Here is a 20,370-nt window from a genome sequence, read left to right as displayed (position 1 = left end):
ATATATCACTTACATATACAGACGTGTGTGTTTGTCTGCGAAAGTGTGTATATGTTGACTTCAAACACATGTTTGTGATGTCTTCTTGAGTGTCTGTCTGTGAGTGTCATGTGCGTGAGACTCAAAAGAGCTCTTCTAAAGGGCCATTTTTGCTATAATGTGCATCCAAGAGTTCATCAGGGAGAGCTAGAAACGCGCACTGGCACTCGATTGCCAGAAGTAAAAGCTTTGTGGGTGGGGGGGAATCCCTCATGCTGGATTTACGCCTTGCTGACCGTGTTTAAAAGCCAGTTGGATACAAGAAAGAGAGAAGAAACATGAGACCAAAAACAGGGCGGTGAATGCTGCTGTTGCTGGGCTGAGTGGAAAATAATATGATGTAATAAATGGTATGTCAGAACCAGACCTGCCCACGACAGCCACTGAGTCTGTGCATGCATGCGTGAGTCTGTGCATGCATGTATATGTGCATTCCAGTGCATGTGTGTGTGTGTGTGTGTGTTAAAGCCTCTCCATTAGCACTCACATAACATTTGGTCGAGCGGACAAAGCACAGAATCATCAATGAGGAGCACTACAGCTGAGGTGATAGTGGGGTGAAACCTTGACAATATGAGTCTAATTACACACAGTTGTCTCAGAAGGGCCATAAATCAATGCTTGTGGTGACTCCTAAACAACAAAATCAATACAGTTGCATCTCAATGGCCATAATGAGAATGCGGTTGAAGGCAGAGATTTTAAATCAGCCACATATTGGATCCTTCCAGTGAGCTAAAGCTCAGTAAGGTGTGAAACGCATGTTAAATTACATGATGATTAAAACAAATCTGCTACATTTTGAATGTGTAATTCTAACAAGATGCAGTCTTGTAATCAAAGTAAAATGGCACAACAACATTTCATTTTGATTAATAGAGTAATAATTAAAACCTTTTCTTGCTACTGTCTATTGTGATAGGGAGTGGTTATTAATGACTCTGGTACAAGGACTGAGCCAGACAGAGAGTCAATGTGAAGAAAAGCATGACTCCACGTGTACGAGCAACATGTCAACCGGTGGGGGCCTTGAACTCTCATTTGTGTTAATCAAACTTCTCTAAATTGTTTGTATAATGAAATTATGGCTGGCAGGGAGGCCTGGGGGACATCAATTAAGCAGATAAGCAAATGAAAATAAATCACTTTTTATCAAATGTGCGGCCGCCCGCCTGTGTGTCCGGTAAACACAGGAAAAACAGGAAGTGATTTTGTTCAGAGATTTGAGGGTCCATAAATCCCAGTGACAAGCAATCATGATCACTGCTCTGTTTGTAGAGCCCTGGGAAATCATGGGAGGACAGCAAAAACATTACTTCCTCTTCAGAGCTAAAGACAAAGGGCATAACATATTTGGTAATGACACATTGTTCATTTTGGCACCTGATTTTGATTTAGTTTTCGCAGTCTTTTGATGAAAGGTAATACTAATTTTAGTCAGCCCTTGCATTATTAGACTCATGACCTGTTGAGGTGCTGGCCTGCATGTTTTCATGGGTTGACCCAGCTGATTTGTTGCTGCTTCTTGTTTAATTTTCAGTGCGATTGTGGATACAACAACTAATAGCATACTACCATTACTGACCAAGACGTTATTTTACTGAAGAGCAAGATGTTGCTTATTAATACAACACATCAAGCAGCTAAATCAACTTCTGAAGATATTTTTTGTGGAGAATACTATTTTACTAAACAGTAGGATACGATGCATGCAGATCTTTCAGTAAAAGGGTTATTATGGTAATTAATTAAAGTGTCAATTCATCTGTCTTCCACATAACTCTTTAGCTTTTACTAACATCCTACTCCTAATTTTCTAAAGCAGTCTTTTAGGCATTTTATGACTTTATTACAGATGGAAGACAGATTTCAGGTTATTTGGGAAAGAGAGAGATGCAACAAATGCCTCTGACTGGACTCAAACCAGGGACATTGCAGTTCATGGTCGGCGTGTGTTCAGTAGATAGGTTACTTTTTATTTAGCATTAGTCTAATTTCTTTAAAAGTTTTCAACAAATAATCTTTGTTATAGTTTTCACTGATGAAATTGACACTGTAATGATACAAAAAAAAAGCCCTAACCGAGGTTTAATGAACATTTAAGTGAATTATGAGCAATTTAATGGTGTTACTTCATTTGAATAGGTCCCTAAATTAAATTAATACTACTGGTATTATTAGTATTGCTAAAATTATCATGAAGCACTACATGCATATGATGGAAGCATGATTTGTTGGTCAAATATGTACACTTGGTAGTGGGACAGAGGACTGTGCGACTGCCGCATGGGAGAGCCACAACCAGGCAAGGCAGTGTCGTTAATGGATGTGATCACAGCTTCCTGGTGAATAATGCAGCCCTGCTAATTGGCTGGATTAATAATTGATGGGGGTGTGTTTGAGGAGGCGGTGGGGGGAGCTGCAGTGGATAAAGAGCATACAACTGTCTTGTTAGAGAAGACTTTGAATGCTATATCTTGTGCATCTGTCTATGCTGGTGGTTGTTCCTAAATAACTAGCTTCCTCCTCCTATTGATGATATGGCTGTAGGGGAGGATGTGACTGTGTGAGACGAAGATGTCAGAATAAACAATCGCCCTGACAACATAATGATATAATGAGCCCTGGCCCCACCACATGTTTGACGTTTAAAATGACTTGGGCTCATGTCAAGTCCCACAGGCTCCACAATGTTGTTACACCCTTAGTCCAAACTGACCGTAGTCGACCCACAACTAGCCAGCTGCGTAAATAAAAATGCCTGAAATAATGCAGAAATTAAACATAAGGTATTGATATAAGAGGGTCAATTTTTAAAAATGCTTGACATTGGATTTGGAGCTTGGTGATCCAGTGCGAACTAAATGACAGGAACTAATGTTGGTCTGGGGAGGGGGCGGTACACAAGCTGGTGAGGAGAAATAGGTGTGATAAAAGAATGGGACATAGGGGGGTAAGAAAAATAGATTTTACTGTTAACTTGATTTATCCGTTGTTCGTGAGGTGTCCAGTTTCCAGAGGATGCATAAACCCAGTTCATAAAGAAGTCGTGTCTTCCTGTGTCTCTTACGGTCAACACCCTAAAACCACCTTTGTGGTCTTACAGGAAACAATAGGATCAATATCTCAGGGTGTGTTCAAAGGATTTCTGACAATCAAAAATCATGTGTTATAGAGTTCAATAGGTGCTAGACACAAAAGAACAGAAAAACAATGACCTGGTCCGATCACTGAAGCAAATAAAGACTATACCTGTGTGTGTTGATGGAAAGCAGTGCAGAAAGGCACAACGTGAGGCTGAGAATTTGAAAATATGACTTTCAGCTCTGGTTTGAGCATCAGAACACAAAACAGGCCTTCCGCCACAGATACAAGTTTTAGCGTTCCAGGAAAAGTTCAACATTTTAGGAAATGCACTAGGATACAGTTAGCCTAATTTAGCATTAAGAGTGGAAACAGGGGGGAACAGTTAGTCTGGCTTTGAGCAGCTGTAACAAAATCTGCCTACCATCACCTCTAAAGCTCACTAATTTACATGTTATATTTTGTTTGTATACTGTGTACAAAAACTTATGGAGTATGACTCAAGGAAGTCATTGCATTATATTAAGAAATGAATGACCACAAAACGCCAAATTGTGATTGTTGTGATTTTTACACTTTTGTATTTCTGCAAATTAAACAGATAGGATAAAATATGTTAATTAGTGAGCTTTAGAGGTGCTGGTAGGCAGATTTTGTAACTTTTGGACAGAGCCAGGCCAGCTCTTATCCCATGTTTCCAGTCTTTATGCTAAACTAAGTTAACCAGCTGTTGGCTGTAGCTTCAGATTTAACAGACAGATACAAGAGTAATGTCGATCTTCTCATCTTATTCTTGGCAAGAAAGGGAATAAACAAAATGTAGGACTATTCTTATCAAGCAATGAAAGCCCGTTTTTGTACCCACACTTTCCCTGAAATGTTTCTTCTCTCATACTGGTCCATAACTGAGAAAATCTGTTCCCAGCTCCTCTCATTAACATGCAAATCCTCATCTTTAGGCAAAAGGATAATAGTGGAAAAAAGAAGCCCTTTTGTGCAACTGAGCACTGAGGATGTTCCTTCCCTCTTCTATTAGTTGGACATGTTTCCTTGACGGCAATCTCCCTCCTGTCTAATGTACAGTCAGACCTAGTTACAGTAGCAATTACTAGTGTTCAGGTTAAGATTAATTGAATTACTGGGTGGCTTCCTTGCACTCCTCTGTGGGCATATCAATCACTGCCTGTGCACTACACAGACCCTTTATCACCCTCTTCCATCTTTATGTAAAAAGACGCAGGCTGTGCTGTTGCACTCCATCTATCAATAAACGGGTCTGGGGTGGCAAACTCATTTTCTAACACATTCCTCTCTTTAATCAAGCAGCCTGACATTTGGGGGTAGTTAGTAAAAGCTGTCCACCATCTTTTCTTATTTAAAATAGAGCAGCTGGGATTGTACCAACTATTTTCTGACGTTATGAAAGAGAGGGTAAACCTGCACTCTCACTGATAAAATATTTGTGATTGATAATTTGTAAAGAGAAATCCAGCTAAACAGTACTGTGAGTAGTTCTTTTGTGCTATGCAAAGTTTAAAATTGTAAAAAATAAAATAGACTTACTTTATGTCAAGCATTTGTTTGAACAGCTGGAGTTCTAATTGAGGAACCAGGTAGCTTTTCAAAACCGCACGTGCAATGGATCTGCGGTGCTTCTGTTTGAATAAAATATCTCTCAAGGCAGATTAAATGCCACTCTGTCATTCTCTCTCCATTCACCACCTCCATTATTAGCTATTTTAAAAATTGTGCAGGATTTCTGGTCATGGTCTATAGTACTGCCAAACCCCAATCTTCGGCAAGTTGTATTTCCCTCATCACTACCATGCAACTCTTTATTCGTCATCTAGCAGGAGTATAGAGAACACACTGGATGTAGAAGTGCTGAAAGCTTGAAAATAACATCTGAAGAAAATAATGTGTTGGCTTATGTCGGCCATCCCAAAAAAATGCCAATCCCTCATTTCAGATTGACTCCAAGAGCCACACACACACACACACACACACACACTTGCGCCTCAAGCTTAGCTACAGTATAATTCTGTGTTTTGCACGGAGACAGAGGTTGGGCAGTCAGATAGAGGTTGTGCCTGAGGTGCCGTCTGGCATAGCCTCTACCCATGTCTGTAGTTCGGACTCTGCCAAGAGGACTGGCACTGGCCATGCCCCGATGGAGCAAGACAAAAAGGATGTTTGGTGCCATCCTATCACCACACAGGCAGCTGCAGATACATGCCTTTAAGCACTGGGGCAGAGGTGGAAACAATCCCATGTTTGGCAAATATGCCTTAAAAAGACCCTTGAAAAAAGTGAGAGTGAATAGAGTAAAAGGGCTAGAAAGATGAATCTCTGACTTCCTTGAGTAGTAAACACTTAAATGTTTTTTTGTAAATTACAGGAATTGAAATACAGTACGGCATTGTGTTTGCCAGAAAACTGGCAAAAGTATTTTAAAGAAACACTACAGTTGGAACGGAAAATGGAGGACCCAAGAGGAGAGGGCTTCCTTCTTTTTATTGGTTCCCAGGCTTTCCATAGCTCTGGTTTTCCCTCTCTTTCTGTCTCTGTCTTTTTCTCTCTGGTCGAAAATACGGAGGGCTCCCTGTCCTGTGATAAAGCTGTTGCCTCTAAGATGGGAAAGAGAGATCCATCACGCTGAGGCGTTGGTTTACCCTGCCAATCTGCACCACTGAGGGCTGTAACGCATACATGCTCCATCCATACATCATTTACCAAGTCCTTCCGTGCCCAAATAACATGGGTTTGGCTGCACGTTTCTGAAATCCTAAAGCACTCTGGCAAATCCTCTGAAAGTCTTGATATGCATGAATTCTGGAGGTTGTTTTGCGGTTTGTTTAGTTCACTTCTATGAAGAGAGCTGAAACAGTGTAGTCTAAAGCCCCTTGACTCTCCAGTGCCAAATGATAGGGTTACAGTCTCTCTTTGTTTGTGGAAGGATAACACTTAACTTCCATCAACCTTGGACTGCCAAGAAGAAAAAAACTAAAACATAGAGGAACAGAAATACAGTACAGGAAGAAAATTGCAAACATGATTCTTTCTTTTTTTTTTTTCCATTTCAGTCATACTGCTTGTAAAGTGCCTGAAGGCAGAACTGCTGTGATCTTAGAAAACATTACCAGTCAGGCTTCCATGGAGTTCAAGGAAAATAAACACCACTGACATTCATAGGTATTGCTTGAAAACCACTAAACTGGTAAAGGTGTATTGCCTGAAAAATAGTACACTGAACTGTAGACCTAAAAATAATGTCTTGAAGAGGTCAAACATCTCAACATCAGAAACAATAAGACGATAGAAACGACTGCAGTGCATCGTAGCTGTACAGAGCAATGTATTTTTGTACAGTCAAGGACAATAAAAGAAGTGACCAAGTACTCCGTTTGAAATTTGAATCCCAGAATAAATGCTTCATAATGTATGGGCTAATACCTCATAAAAAGACCAACAGCTGCTAAGCCGAAAGGGCCCGAGATACGACAGGGTCAAACAGGTTGCTGACTAGTGTACACACAAACCCAAATGTGAATAAACAACAGAATCCTAGAAACAATGTAACCTGAGCTCAATGTTACAGTACCATCTGCTGGCATTGTGAACTCTGAGGGTGGCACATTCTATGGCAGCCCTCTAAGTGACCCTCCTGACCGTGATCAATCACACTCCCTTTCTGCACACGTTCATCAAAGCTTGTGGAGTTCCTGATCCCTGAGGCCTGAAATACTTGCATGAAAGTAACCAGTTAGCTTGCTTCATCTTGCTAGGTTTGAAGAAGTCAACAAAGAGCTCTTATTTTAGGTGTGTCAGGTGAATACGTCAGGTGTGAGTGTCTGGTGGTGATCCAGGTGGTGTCTGCAGAACACCCTGCACCTGCTGCCTGTCCTCACTCACCCATCGGGGGGCAGATTCCCGGGATGCCAGAGGGCAGCTGCTGACAGCCACTACTTTGGATAGCCCTCTTGCTTCTATCTACCTCCCCTACATGGGGCCTCCTAGGGTCAGCTGCTAAGGGCATGCAAAGATGTTGGTGGGGGTGGCGAAGGTCAAGGAGTTGGCAAGGAGGGGGGGACTACAGTCATGGGTGGATTGCATGCCTTCAGCAGGAGGTGATCGTCCCGGTTTTACAATTATACTTCCCGATAATCACTTTCACAATCCAAAGGCAGCTCAGAGCTCATGCTCAGGAGGTCTCTGGTGATCACGTTACGTCCACTGTGTGTGTGTGTGTGCCCTCTATAACCCCTACCATGACCCCTTCACCCACCTCTGCTAGTCCTCTCTACTCCACCTGCCATCCGCATACCTGCCCTTATGTTAGGGCAGAAAATGAGCCAGTCAGAACCTAATTCTGTAAAGAAAAACTCTGTTAAAATGTCCATGTCAGTATTTCATTATCATTAGATGACATGCATTTTAGTTCACTTTTATAGTGAAATTCCACTCTTCTCATGTGAAGCATTGATAATTTTTAACCAAGTACACACTTACAAAGATTTCGGGGGCTACTGTCACGATCTTGGTCTGTTGTATTCCTTGTTTGGTTTACTAGAATTATGTATTGATGTTTATTTGGTTTTAGATCTGTGTCTTAGTCCATTTACCTGTTTATTATGGTTTTACCTGCCAGTTCCTGTTTTGTTTTAGTACTGTCTGTGTCGGGTGTTTGTCTTGCGATTGCTTCGTTCTGCTTTAGATTTTGGTCAGTTTGTTCTGTGTTCTGTGTTTCTGAATCTTGTCCTGTTTCCTGTTCTAGTTTGCAGTAATCAGTCAGTTGTCTGTTTATTATCCAGATTTCCCTGATTCGTCTCACCTGTTCCCTCCCTGCTCGTTAGCACAGTATATATTACCTGCTGTTTCTATCAGTCTTGCTGGGTTGTTGTAGCTTGTTGTTGCTCTGTCTCCCATGGCTAGCGTGTCAGCCTGTTCTTCTCCCTGCCTCGTGTCATCCCATTCCAACATCCTGTTTCATGACAAAACATGTCTAACAAAATTAGACAATTACCATCCACAGCCACTGCTAGGGACCTTTAAGCTGAATATTTTCCAATGTGACACTACATTGGAAAATACCAAGCAAAAATGAAATATTCTTAAAACAGACTAAGTCAATCAGGGGATCAATTAGAGGAAATGGGTTAAATCTGTTTTAAAAATCTCGACTGTGCCTTGGAGAAATGCTAAAACAAATGGCTCCTTTCCTCACTTAAGAGGCCGTGGAGATACATTTTGAGGGTTTTGCACACACAGACACATAACAGCAGAAACATTATATTCCTCATACTTCTGGCTGATATGGTTATATAAATCCAGATAGACAAGTGAGATATAGTATAACTATATTTAAAGTTGGTATGCAGGGTGGTCCAAAGGGAGCGGGTGGTAAACTATTTTCAACTCAATCATCAAAACTCGTGTCATTCTTGTATTCCTGGCCGGGTTACATCCAAGGGCAGCAGGCAGCACCAAAAGTACACGGGAGGTGGTTACAGTTTACATGCTCACATAAATATGGACACACATACACACAAGGATGTCTGTTAAGTCTGGCCTCTAGTTCCAGCTGGTGTGTGGTTATGTCATGACAAGCTTGTGCAGCCAAACATAAATCTATTCAAAAATATACATGCATGTTACAACTTGTGTTGTATGTTGTACAGTTTTTGAGCGATTTCCAATGTGTTTATGTCTTAGTTAAATGATAGGAACATGGAGTTTATAGGCATATAGGATTGGCTCCTTTAGAGTGACTGCTACAACAACTTTACTGTCCTAGACACACAACTGAAGAGGTCTTCATTAATTTCTTCACTATCAACATCTAGCCTCTCCCATTTAGAGTTGTGTCATGCTTTCCACTGGCTCTCCAAACCTCTCCACACTCAGAATGACAAGCGTAATGTCAGGCAGCAGCAAACAAGGCCAGAGTTTAAACTCTGCCTCCCAATTAACTGACACCCACTCTAAACACAGCCAACATATGAGAAACTTGGAAGTCGGCCTCATTTCAAATGCTGGGAATTCAACAGCTTTTCACTGTCAACACTTGACAAATGTGACTTTATTTTCTTTAAAGTTGTTTTTTTTGTGGTCTTTCCTTAATAGAGTTGTGTCAACAAACCCAACTGTGTACCCTAATGTAGGGAAAAATGCTATTCACTAATGAAGGGGAAAAAAGCTAGCATTCGTGGAATTTAAACACAGACAGGGCACATTTTATTATTCCACACATTTACATCTGGATCTTGATCAATATTTCAATAACAGACAAAAAAAATCTTGTTCTGTGTATGTTCACATCTGAAGCTGCCTTGCTTCACAGACCACTGCAGGACACACAACGGCACAGAAATTCAGATCAGCATATACAGATCACATCAACACCACCGCTTTCTTAAACAAATCCCCACTGGGTCACTGCTTTTATGATTAAGACCCTTCTTTTATTACCATTACAGAACGTCCTTTTAAATAAGGCCAGTTTTATGATGAGGGAAACCCCTAATTTAATGTGATTTTCTAGCTGAGCATACTCTTTTCATTTGCTTTCTCGTGGTACTGCCCATTCGTGTATTGCATACATGAAGGAAAATATTTAAGGAGAGGCTGATGTGGATACGCTAACTCTGATCAACTTTACACAAAACATTTGGTGATACAAAAGCTGCTATACACCTTTTTATTTCCTGGATATTTATTTGTTTTTAAATGCCTGTCTCTTTCTGTCTTTCTAAGCTGACAGGACTGAAAGTCACACAGAAATAATTTTTGTGTGTGTGTGTGTATATGCAAGAGTCTATTCTGCACTGGATACTATTGTGTTTGTTTGTAGCTAGATAAATATGCATGTGGCAGAGTTGGTGGATCATTGCCCTTGTGTTTAATGGGTCACACATGTTTTTATGAAGGCTAATTAACCCATTAAAGAATCTGGTGAAGGCTAATCCGACATCAAACAGCAACTACGACCGGGTCTAGACAGGTGAAAGCTGGGTGTTCAGTAACCCAAGTAGGACAAAAATATAATACTGACTACTCTGTTCCATGAGCCTCTGCTCTAGTTCAGTTTTTGTGCTTGACCTCCTTGTTCACTCTGAGTGTTCATTTCCACAACAAAAGCCTTGTATGTGATTATACGGAAACACTGCTGAGATATGTGTAGTGAAATGTAACACTGACTGACTGGATGATTGGGCCAGGTGTTGGTTTCCTGTTTAACAAAAGGTCTGAATTTACTGAAAGTCTGTGGACAAAAAGTGCACAAAAAGCGAGAGTGACATTTTATTCAGAAATCTAAAATTGTTTTTAGTTGGAAGTACAACAACACCGCCAAAGAAAAGTCACTGGAATGTAAAAAAATAAATATATAAGTCTGTACCAAGATTTGAATAAATGCAGATGGTGAGACAGAATTGTACCCAACTGTGTGGAGCCTTTGGACTGTTTAAAGTGAAGTTAAAAGTTTAAAGCTACCAATGTTTCATGCTGTGACAGCCGTGATGTCAAAACGGCAACTTTCATCCTTCTCAATAAATTACAGATTTTTTGCATCATAGCTTTGGGTGTGCGACTGACTTTTTAGAGCAGTTGATGGAATTTCCCATAACAAGCCAGACAAGTATAATTCTGAGAGAGCTGGAAAAAGAGGCTGGAGATGTTGCCATGTCACATCAAGTGCTTTGAGGTGTTAAAGTATGTTCCACACATTCCCAGAGGGACAGAGACGAGTGATTCATGCTGAGGACACATATCAGCCTTGACAATAAAAAAAGAGTCTCCTTAGACGGATGCAGCTACGTTTTAAGTGTTCACTGTTGCTAATGAAAGGAATCACATAATTCAAGCAAATTGGACACGGTAATTACTCACAGAAAATCTGGTCTTGTTGTGTACAAACACAAGATCAGATTGTTTTTTTTTTATTTTAAACAACAGTTTACTGAGAATCAAACACTAAGTGTGGAGCTGCTTCTTAGTATTTTAGGAGTTTGTTCTCAACCATGACACGTTAGCTTTCAAAGTGTCATGTGTCAGAGGAGTTTTAAACACACTTGCAGCCTTGAAATCTTAAAACCATCAGTAAAGTATCTGTGGCTCCGAGGCAGCGAGATTGTGCCAATTTGTGACGAGGGGCCGGTTAAGCAAAGCGATGCAATCAGATTGATTTCCTGGTTTTGACAAGCACTTTTGATGTGCACATATACACTTCTATGTGACCTCAAGCCAAATGAATGCGACTCAATCAAAAGCTTCCTCAAAAACACAAAAGCTACCAACGGGAAGACTCTCAGACGATGTCGAGGAGAGCTGACAAGATGAACTCCTGCAGAGTGGGCCACGTTGTTGTAACAGTTATTTATTCCTCTTTTCAATTCAAAGGTCCTTCTGTTTTAAATGGACGGCATTAAGGGGAACCGGCACTAAGGTCTGTCCTTGGAGGCACGGTCCAAATTCCTGAGAATCTTGGCAACTCCTCTGGATAGATGGGACCCTCATGGATATAAAACCCCACAATGGATGAATAGGTAAACAGAAGGGTGTGAAAGAGTGATGGCGAAAAGAGAATGTTCACTCTCAGAGAGGCACAAAGAGGGAGGTGTGTGAGTGGGAGATGGGAGAGAGCCAAAGTGTTTGGGGGAGGAGAGGGGGTGAGCGAGAAGGCTCTGGAGGGAATTGCCGGTGAGGGAGAGTAAAAGTTTTGTCTCCAGGCTTTTAGAGGGTGCTGTGTGTAGTGTTAACTCAATCAAAAGGTGAATTATACCTCCTGAGACACTCAGGTAACCTTTCATTATAGCCCTAATCCTTCTTAATAACAGAGCAGCAATGTCGGCAATGCCCCATTAGACAGAGAACCACTGAAGGAGGGAGAGCCATCGTTCCCCACAGGCTTGTGGAAATGTGAACACAGCACTCACTCACACACACTTGCAGTGACAGATGAAATCAATCACAAATTCGACTTGAGCGAGGAAAACACAGCACACTCCTGCATAAGAAGATGGAGATATTGAAGGAGAGTGAATGTGTGTTTAAGTGGGATCAGAGTTTCTCTAAAGTTTCATTTTCGTCAGGCAAGACGAAACTGATTCGGAAAAATCAAATTCAGACTGAACCGGCCTCTTTGTAATAAAGGACCGAAAAGACTGCAAACTTCAAAGTTTGTTATAAAAACACACTTTTTGAAGCACTACAAAAAGTTTGATGAGCTAAATTATGATTTCAGAAGAATTTTGTCTTGATATAATAAAACTTATATGGATGTATGTGTGTGTGTGTGTGTGTGTGTGTAATTATATATAATTCATCTGCAGTAACATATTCTTATTTTGAACTATTATTTTGTTAATTGTCGTGCCCTTTCTTAATAGTAGGCATATCTAAGCATCAAGTTTGGCTTTTTAGAAAAGAAAGCTCAGTTTTACTATTTAGATTAAAGTGTAAACATGACATGTAGAAAGTAAACATGTTTGAACACTTATCACAGACATTGCAATGTTCTTCAGCAAAGTACTAAACTTGCAATAAATGAAGTTAAATTTAAAAAATGTGGAGAAAAAACTCACAACAGCAACATGTTTTAAGTTTGACTGTGTTTTAAACGGCATCCATTCTTCAACGGGGAAAACTTGGTTAGGATGTATCCTTGTCTTGTTTCCCAGCTTAATCAAGCTGTAAACCGCGATCCCAATATGGCCCTGACCAAAGCAACTTAAAGGCATTCAACCCTAAAATGTGCAACAAAATGAGCAGCCTGATAACATCTAATGAAAGCAGGCCTAATGTAGCGTAATAAATCAACAGGCTGTCCACAGTGCTTTCTCCAGCAGCAATTAGGCTACTTCTGTAAAAGTTGAGATGTTAAATAAAGATTTATGGGAGATGTAGACTAATCTTTGTCAGTGATGTAGTAGTAGGCTAAATAAAAAGTTAGATAAACACAATCTATCACCGTGGCAAATAGAATGAATAATAATATACAGAAAATGAGCCTAGATTTTAAGAGGCTTTAATGAATGTCTTCCAATATCCTATCTCCTAGGTAAAGTAAATATGTATGCTAAAGATTTGTGTCGGTCTAAAAAGTGTTTAAATTATGAGATTCTCTCGGTTTTTCCTTAATACATAATTATTTTATTAAATATTTACCTGTACCACTCCAGTCCGTTCTCATAGTTGCGGTCGAAGAAGTGCGGCTCCGCTCCCACGGCTCTGATGTCGGGATGAACCCTCAGAAACTCCAGCAGAGCCCGTGTCCCTCCTTTCTTCACCCCGATGATGAGAGCCTGGGGCAGCTTCTTGCTCCCCTCCCCGAGCGGACTGAGTTTACCTGCAAACCTCGGCGACACTTTCCTGGAAGCAACTAAATCCGGAGGCGGCAACATGAGAGACTCCTCGGTCACCTCCAAAACCTGTCCTGCGCGCTCATCTGCGAGGACCCGCGAGGAGCGCCTGGCGGCCCCGTAACCCGTAAGCTCCGACCCGGCGGTCCATTCGTACACCAGTCTTTTAGTCCTCCGCGACCTCAAGTCCTCGAAAAGCCCCGCAGCACGCCTGGAGGACGCTTTCACCGGCGCGGGCAAGGTGGTGATGCAGCGGTCAGTGAGGCAGTGCAGGAGGAAGAGAGAGGTGAGGAGGGAGCACAGCATGACCGCCGCTTTCCTGAAGATGCCTCGGGACGGGGGGTCCAGTTTACTGATGCGGCTAAAAGCCATACCGGTCCCTGGGTGGTCGGTACAGGAGCCACAGCCATGCTAGACACACATCATTGAGTCTTCTTGCCATGAAGAAACCGAGGAGTAAGTCCTCATCCACAGTCTGCTGTGGACAACACCTCTGCCTCCTCCAAAAAGTGCCAAGCCTGCTGCGCACAGGTGAGAAAGCCCAAACTGACCGAAAATAGTCAAAACAACAGCCCACAGGTGCGTCTAGGCAGTGTACACCGACTTATGCACTCAGGTAAGAAAACACTCTTCCCTCCTTGCTCTGTGTAGGATGCCACCAGGAGCCCCGATGTACCAGCCGCACGTGTGTAGAGTTGTAAACTTGTCTCGCACGTCAGGTTGCTTGACAGGCACCTCCCTGGCCAATCACATGAAGAGAGGAGCAGACAGAAACCAATGATGTTCCAGGTGGGAGGGGGCACTGACACTTGAAACATCTCAGCCAAATTAGAGGGAATTGTTATGTGCAAAATTACATTTGTAATTTATTGGATTGTGAATTGGAAAAAAGCTGCATAGACAAACTAAAATACACACCACAAAAATGTACAAAGAGACATGCCACAAACAGATACATATACATTGCCACTACATTTGTTTAATTCATTATTAGTATTGTTATTAACATCTCTTTTTCATTACAGACCTGTGCACAAGAATGAACATATAAGCATAAATAAATACACTAAAATTCACAGCAACACATAATACAAAACATACAAATATACGGAATGCTAAAAACTCATACATGCTAGACATGTAAAAAACAAGCACACCCACATGCACACACACACACACACACACACACACACACACACACACACACATCTCTGTGTACAAACAAACAGACAGAAGCTTGTCATGTTTGCTTAGTGCATCGCCCCCCAAATTTTCCACTGTAGCTATAGCCAAAATTAGTCCTCAGATCTTCGAAACACTTGAGGGACCATTTCTCTGTTAGTGACAGCGGCCACATGCAGCTGAAGTCAGGCCACCAAAGAAGATGGCCTCCAGCATGAACTCTTTTTTTATGACACACACAGAAGAACAAAAAAGTAAAATAATGATAACGGGGCACATTATTTCTTTACAAGTGAACAAGAACAGAACCAAATGTTTCACATCTGCTCCTGCCTTTAGGGTATTAGCATGAGAATGTGCGGGCAGTGCTTCAATGCTGCACAGCTCAGTGCTCGAGAAAGAGGATGGAGACCTCAACACTGGGCCGTATTGCCAGTGCCAGATGTCCCCCCATGTTGTCGAAACAATACAAGGGGGTGTCCCGCATTTAACAAATCACACCCCATGTCTTTCCTCTGTCTCCTTGACACTGGAGAGATGCTCAACCCCCTCCAACCAACTGTGGAGACACCCAGCATTCTCTCACAGAGGTCAAATGGCTTCACACTCCTTCTTATCATAGACAAATACTGGTAAAATAATGATGCTTAAAAAAAGTCATGTTCTCTTTCTTTTCCCGACAAATTGAATGCTGTAAGTTTCTTTAATTGCTGTTTGCACACTTACGAAAGGGACCATCTCACAGCCTATGTTCCTATCCTGTTGGTCTGGATCCCCTAAATAGGTCACTAGATATATCTGAGGGGTCATACAAGATTAATGGGAAAGGAGAGAATCCAAAACAAATTTCTTCCACACAAAATAGTGTTGTTGTTTTTTTTGACTTCACTGTTCATTAGTGGAATGGTGATAGTTTTACTCAGAGGTAGAATAATTACTCAGATCCTTTATTAAAGTAAAAGTTGCAATACCACTGTATAAAAATACACAGCTACAAGTAAAAGTCCTGCATTCAAAATCTTTCCAGTGAAAGTATTAAAAGTTCTCACAATGCAGAATGGCCACTTTCAGTGTTACATTATAATACATATTATATGATTGGAGTGGAGCAAGTATTCAGATCCTTAAAGTAAAATAATAAATACTGCAATATAAAACTACTTCTGCGTTACAAATGCCACTTAAGTAAATGTATGTAAGAATTATTAGCAAAACACTTTTAATGACTTTTTTTTATTATTTACATTTCTGCTTTATTGTGACAGAGAGAGACAGGAAAGGCAGGGGAGAGAGAGAGGGGATGACATGATCCGGGCTGGAATCAGACAACAGCCGCTGTGGTCATACACAGCCTTACACGCTGCGCACTCTATCATGTAAGGTACTGGGGCGCCCATCAAAATCTTATACTCCTAATGCAGAAAAAGGCCCCAGTGAGTGTTATACTATAATTTGTTATTGGATTACTATTATAAATACATTCATGTGTAAGCAGCATTTTAATGTTGTAGTTGGTCAAGGAGCTACTTTTAACTAGAATACTTTAAATACGGTTGGATAGTTTAATCTTTAAGTAATGTATAATATTTCCTAAAATGATTAATAATCAAACAAAGTAACTGTAATTGTGAAGTAAATGTAATGGAGAAAAATATATAATCCCTTTTGTAAGTTAGAGCGAAAGTATAAACAGCATAGTATGGAAATGCTTGAGTAAAGTTAAAGTACCTAATAAATGTATTTAGTTACTTTCTATCACTGATTGTACCCCATAAACCTCTCAAAGTGATTTTAATAAAAAATCAGACAAAGGAAAATCACTGCTCACGACTCATAGACATATTACATTGGTGACAAGGGATTACTGATAGTAATGTTGTCATCAGTGGCGTCTGAGTAGGCACTCTTAGGCGCGCCGCTTTGGGTTTAAAGTTTGTTCAGCGACACATACTTCCTCTAAAAAAAAAACACAAAAAAAATAGCATTTAGTGTGTAATTACACACCCAGACATTGGTGCCTTTAGAAAAATGTGCAAGCATTCTCAAAGGCATGTAAAAACGTAATTCGGCTTTCATCTTCACCATTTATCCAAATTGCAGCACTATGGTTACACTGACGCAGCCCTTTTGGAATCTTGGATGCAGAGTTGGGGTTTTAAGTTTAAAGGGAGTACAAACACAAACTGTTTATTATGCTTTGAATATAATTATTGCATTTACTTTGCATATTAAATAAATTCTCAGGGCATTTCATGGGAAAGCAAATATGTTCCGAGACAAAACTGAATTTAAATTATCTGTGTCTGATTGTTGCTTCATAGAAATGTATAAACCATACCTAGACTTGTGCATTAGCTCTCTCAAATGCACCGTCAACAGTGAGAATATAGTCATGCAGAAACTGTTTCCATTGCTGAGCTGGCCAAGTAGTTAGACTGTGTGTCTCAGCCATGCACATAATCTCTAGACAGGTTTATGAACTGAGGTTTGGGAGCTGTCAGTTTGGAGGAGACATCTTTACTGCCAATATTATGGCTTTACATTTCTCGAACTGAAATCTGTGGTGATAAAAAAAAAAAGTTATGTTCCGGACAATATTCATTTTCAGCTTTGGACAACCAGCCTGTTTTAATGGTATATAAATGTAATAAGTTGCAAACATTTATGCTGGAAATTGAAATATTGTAGGTACAATGCTCCATGGGGCAAACATGGTGAGAAACAGATGCAGCTAGTAAAAAATAAAAAACGATTTACATGTGGAAATTGTATGGATATAATTTACGATATGTTCCATGCCTGAACCAAGATCACCGTCACAAATTTCCAGACAAGCCTAGCAGTTCCTTTGCTCCAAAAGTTCATCTCCTAAACCAATCTAATTTTGAGTAAAATTGGAATGGCATCACTCACTTCAGAGCTTAAGTAGGTTTGTTAGTAAGTACTTAAGAAAACTACAAATATACAGTACAATACCTACCACCTTTAAAAAACAGATTTAGATGCAACAATTATACGGAACCTGTTTACGACATTACAGAATACATGCAAATTTCACACTATACACTACACAACACTATATTTGCACGTACAGAATGTATATGGTGTATGAGCAATGACTCAATGTTTTACTGAAACAGGGTGTTTTTTTTCACTGTAAGAGGAAATGTGCTCGTTCTATATACACAGCTGTTGGCCATTCGTTGAGGTTGGGATCTTCTGCCTCATTGGCAGGCCGTGCGCTGAACAGGAAGGGTTCTCTATTGAGCACGGAAACCCAAATAAATTGTGTTCTTAATCAGATTAATGCTCATCTGAAGTGGGCTGTTTCTCTAAATAGGCTCAAATTGTCAATATACAACCGATTTGAATTCAGCACACAAAGGCGATTACATTCCATTCATCAATGCTTTGTCTTGTTTGCTGATGTTTACCACAAGCAGAGGAGGAGATGGCACATAATTAGGGATTTTCTGTCTACTTTAAAGGGGAGGAAGTTATGATAGGTTAGTTTAAATATAGTTTATACCTGTTATAAGATTTTAAAGGGAAAGCTATTACCTTGAAATACATTTTTATTTTATCCTACAAAATCTAAGACCACTGGTTATGCTTCAAAACAAAATCAAACTTAATTTATAGATACATGGTAGGAAAATAAATTCAACATTAAACAGCCTTTTTGTACAGTATGTGTACTGCCATAGCATCTGTTGTTGTACCTGAATGAGTCTCATGGCAGCTTGTGTGTGGTGTGTTTCATTTTGTGTCACATTCCTTCCTCCGAGAGGCAGCAGGATGCAGCTGATTATGAGAGAGGCAGGCGGGATAGGGAGGGAGCCGCTATTTGAGCTAGAAGGTGGTGTGGCTGTATGTCCATCTCTATAGGCCAGTAATCAAATCTAAATACAAGCTGGAGTGGGTACAAAAAGGTTAATGACACATATGGCTGGCTCTGTTGTATTGCAAACAGAAGAACAATCGTCCAAATTAATCTCCAAATGCGCTTGGCACATGGAAAACAATGTCATGGTGACTATGAGTCAAACTAAATTACATTAAACAACCTTTAAAAGCTCCACATGGGCAATTTGACCAAATCTAAAAATCTGGATTGTTTTAACTTGAGATAAATATTCAATAATTCAGCCTACTGAAAAGGTGGTTTCAAATATAATGTATTTTTCTATAACATGAAATATTTGCGACTAAATAAGGACCAACAAACTTCTTTTTGAGTTTAACACTCAAAAACATATGAACGTGTGGCAGTGGCTTCACAGCTAGGCAAACAACCTCAACAACTGTCATCAGATTTTGATTCAAATATTGCTAAATCCTGATTGGTGCACAGAAGTATGGGGGTGTCAGTTTTTCTAACCGAGCCCTGTCCACTTCAAACCAGAAAGAAGAGCAAGGACAACATCTCAAAAACAACGATATCTCACAACTTAAATTATTACATAACTAAAATTATGTTAATGAAGGACCCCATCACATATATTCAGTGGCTTTTAAAACTGTTTATTCAACATTTTCATACTGAAGGCTTCAATAAATGCTGCTCAGAGGCTCAGCTCTCAATATAGCCCTCTATAACCAGTCTGCAGGAAGAGATGATAGTCATTACACAAAGAGTCATAAAGTCCAAGAAAAAATGTGCACCATGTCAACCTTTTGACCCTGCTTCGTGCCTGGGACAAGACCAAAATGTGGAGATGTTATTGGGTGATATGAGATTGATATTGGCGTCCAAATGACCAGCACAGATGATGCATCACATGTGAGCCAATTAGAGCCCCACTGGACAGCAGCGTGCTGTGTTCATTAAAAAGCAATATGTGGAAGCCTGATCTGCAGATAAGTATCTGCTCATACATCCAAAGAAGACAGCTAGGCTGTGGGTTGTTTTAGCCACCACAGAGCAGGGTAATCGCAAAGCATAGATCCTCCAACTGTGAATTTGAATTAAGCATGTTTGCTAACTGATCCTAAAATTGTGTGGGACTGAGGGTTTGGGCCTGCAATCTGGCCAGGATATCTTCATGCTGTTTGCTGTCGTAATGCGATGATGGAGCCAAAGCAGAATCGATTAAAGCAATCATTTGTTGAATCAGGTGTTTTTCTGCCTGGCTGCAATAATTGTATGATGTTTCTGTGGTGCTTGTGTTCCACAGGATAGCCTGGCCTGATGTAGTACATTACACACAGAACAGTGACAGTCTTTATTTTGGCTAATGACCATGTTTCGTGTCAAATAACTGACACAATACAATATCACAGACCATATGGAAATTATATTAGTTATAGCACTGCATGTGCGATGTTGTGGTTTCAAGGCATGTTGCACAACCACAACTGGGATTTAAATCACTTCTTTGATGATATCATGGCAATCAGACTGATTTAAAGCAACCTTTTTTTGAGTGTGATGTTGCACAGTTAGTACACCTCACACACCAGAAATATCATGTTGTCCCTCACACCTGTTTTCTTTGAAAGCAATATCATTCCCAGGTATGACACCTCAAACGTCTATAAATGAACTCTGTGTGGTCGTCAGCCCACTGTGACTCAGCCCCGGCTTCTACAATGATGGACATGTGAGAGTCAGAACGTCGTCCAAGACAAACAAGACCCTCAGTTTATGTGATTTTTGTGCATACTTGATTCTCAGTGAAAGCAAAGCCACGGATGGAGGGGGCAG

The 20,370-nt window shown here is 40.5% G+C and overlaps 1 protein-coding gene across 1 annotated transcript in view; it reads right to left on the bottom strand.

Moving 5' to 3' along the window:
* LOC119916076 (heparan sulfate glucosamine 3-O-sulfotransferase 3A1-like) overlaps positions 1 to 14,135 on the bottom strand; it is a 32,119-nt gene extending 17,984 nt beyond the window's left edge. Inside the window, exon 1 of the mRNA XM_038735948.1 lies at positions 13,288 to 14,135. Coding sequence (XP_038591876.1) covers positions 13,288 to 13,853 — 566 coding nt within the window. The 5' untranslated portion in view covers positions 13,854 to 14,135. The remainder of the gene's footprint in view (positions 1 to 13,287) is intronic.
* Positions 14,136 to 20,370: the final 6,235 nt, after the last annotated feature.

This window comes from Micropterus salmoides, unplaced genomic scaffold (assembly GCF_014851395.1).
Source record: "Micropterus salmoides isolate LMB-PRFRI ecotype aquatic unplaced genomic scaffold, ASM1485139v1 Ms_hic_scaffold_21, whole genome shotgun sequence".
NCBI lineage: Eukaryota > Metazoa > Chordata > Actinopteri > Centrarchiformes > Centrarchidae > Micropterus > Micropterus salmoides.
The sequence above is the reverse complement of the archived record's forward strand: the minus strand, read 5'-3'. Positions and strand labels throughout refer to the sequence as shown.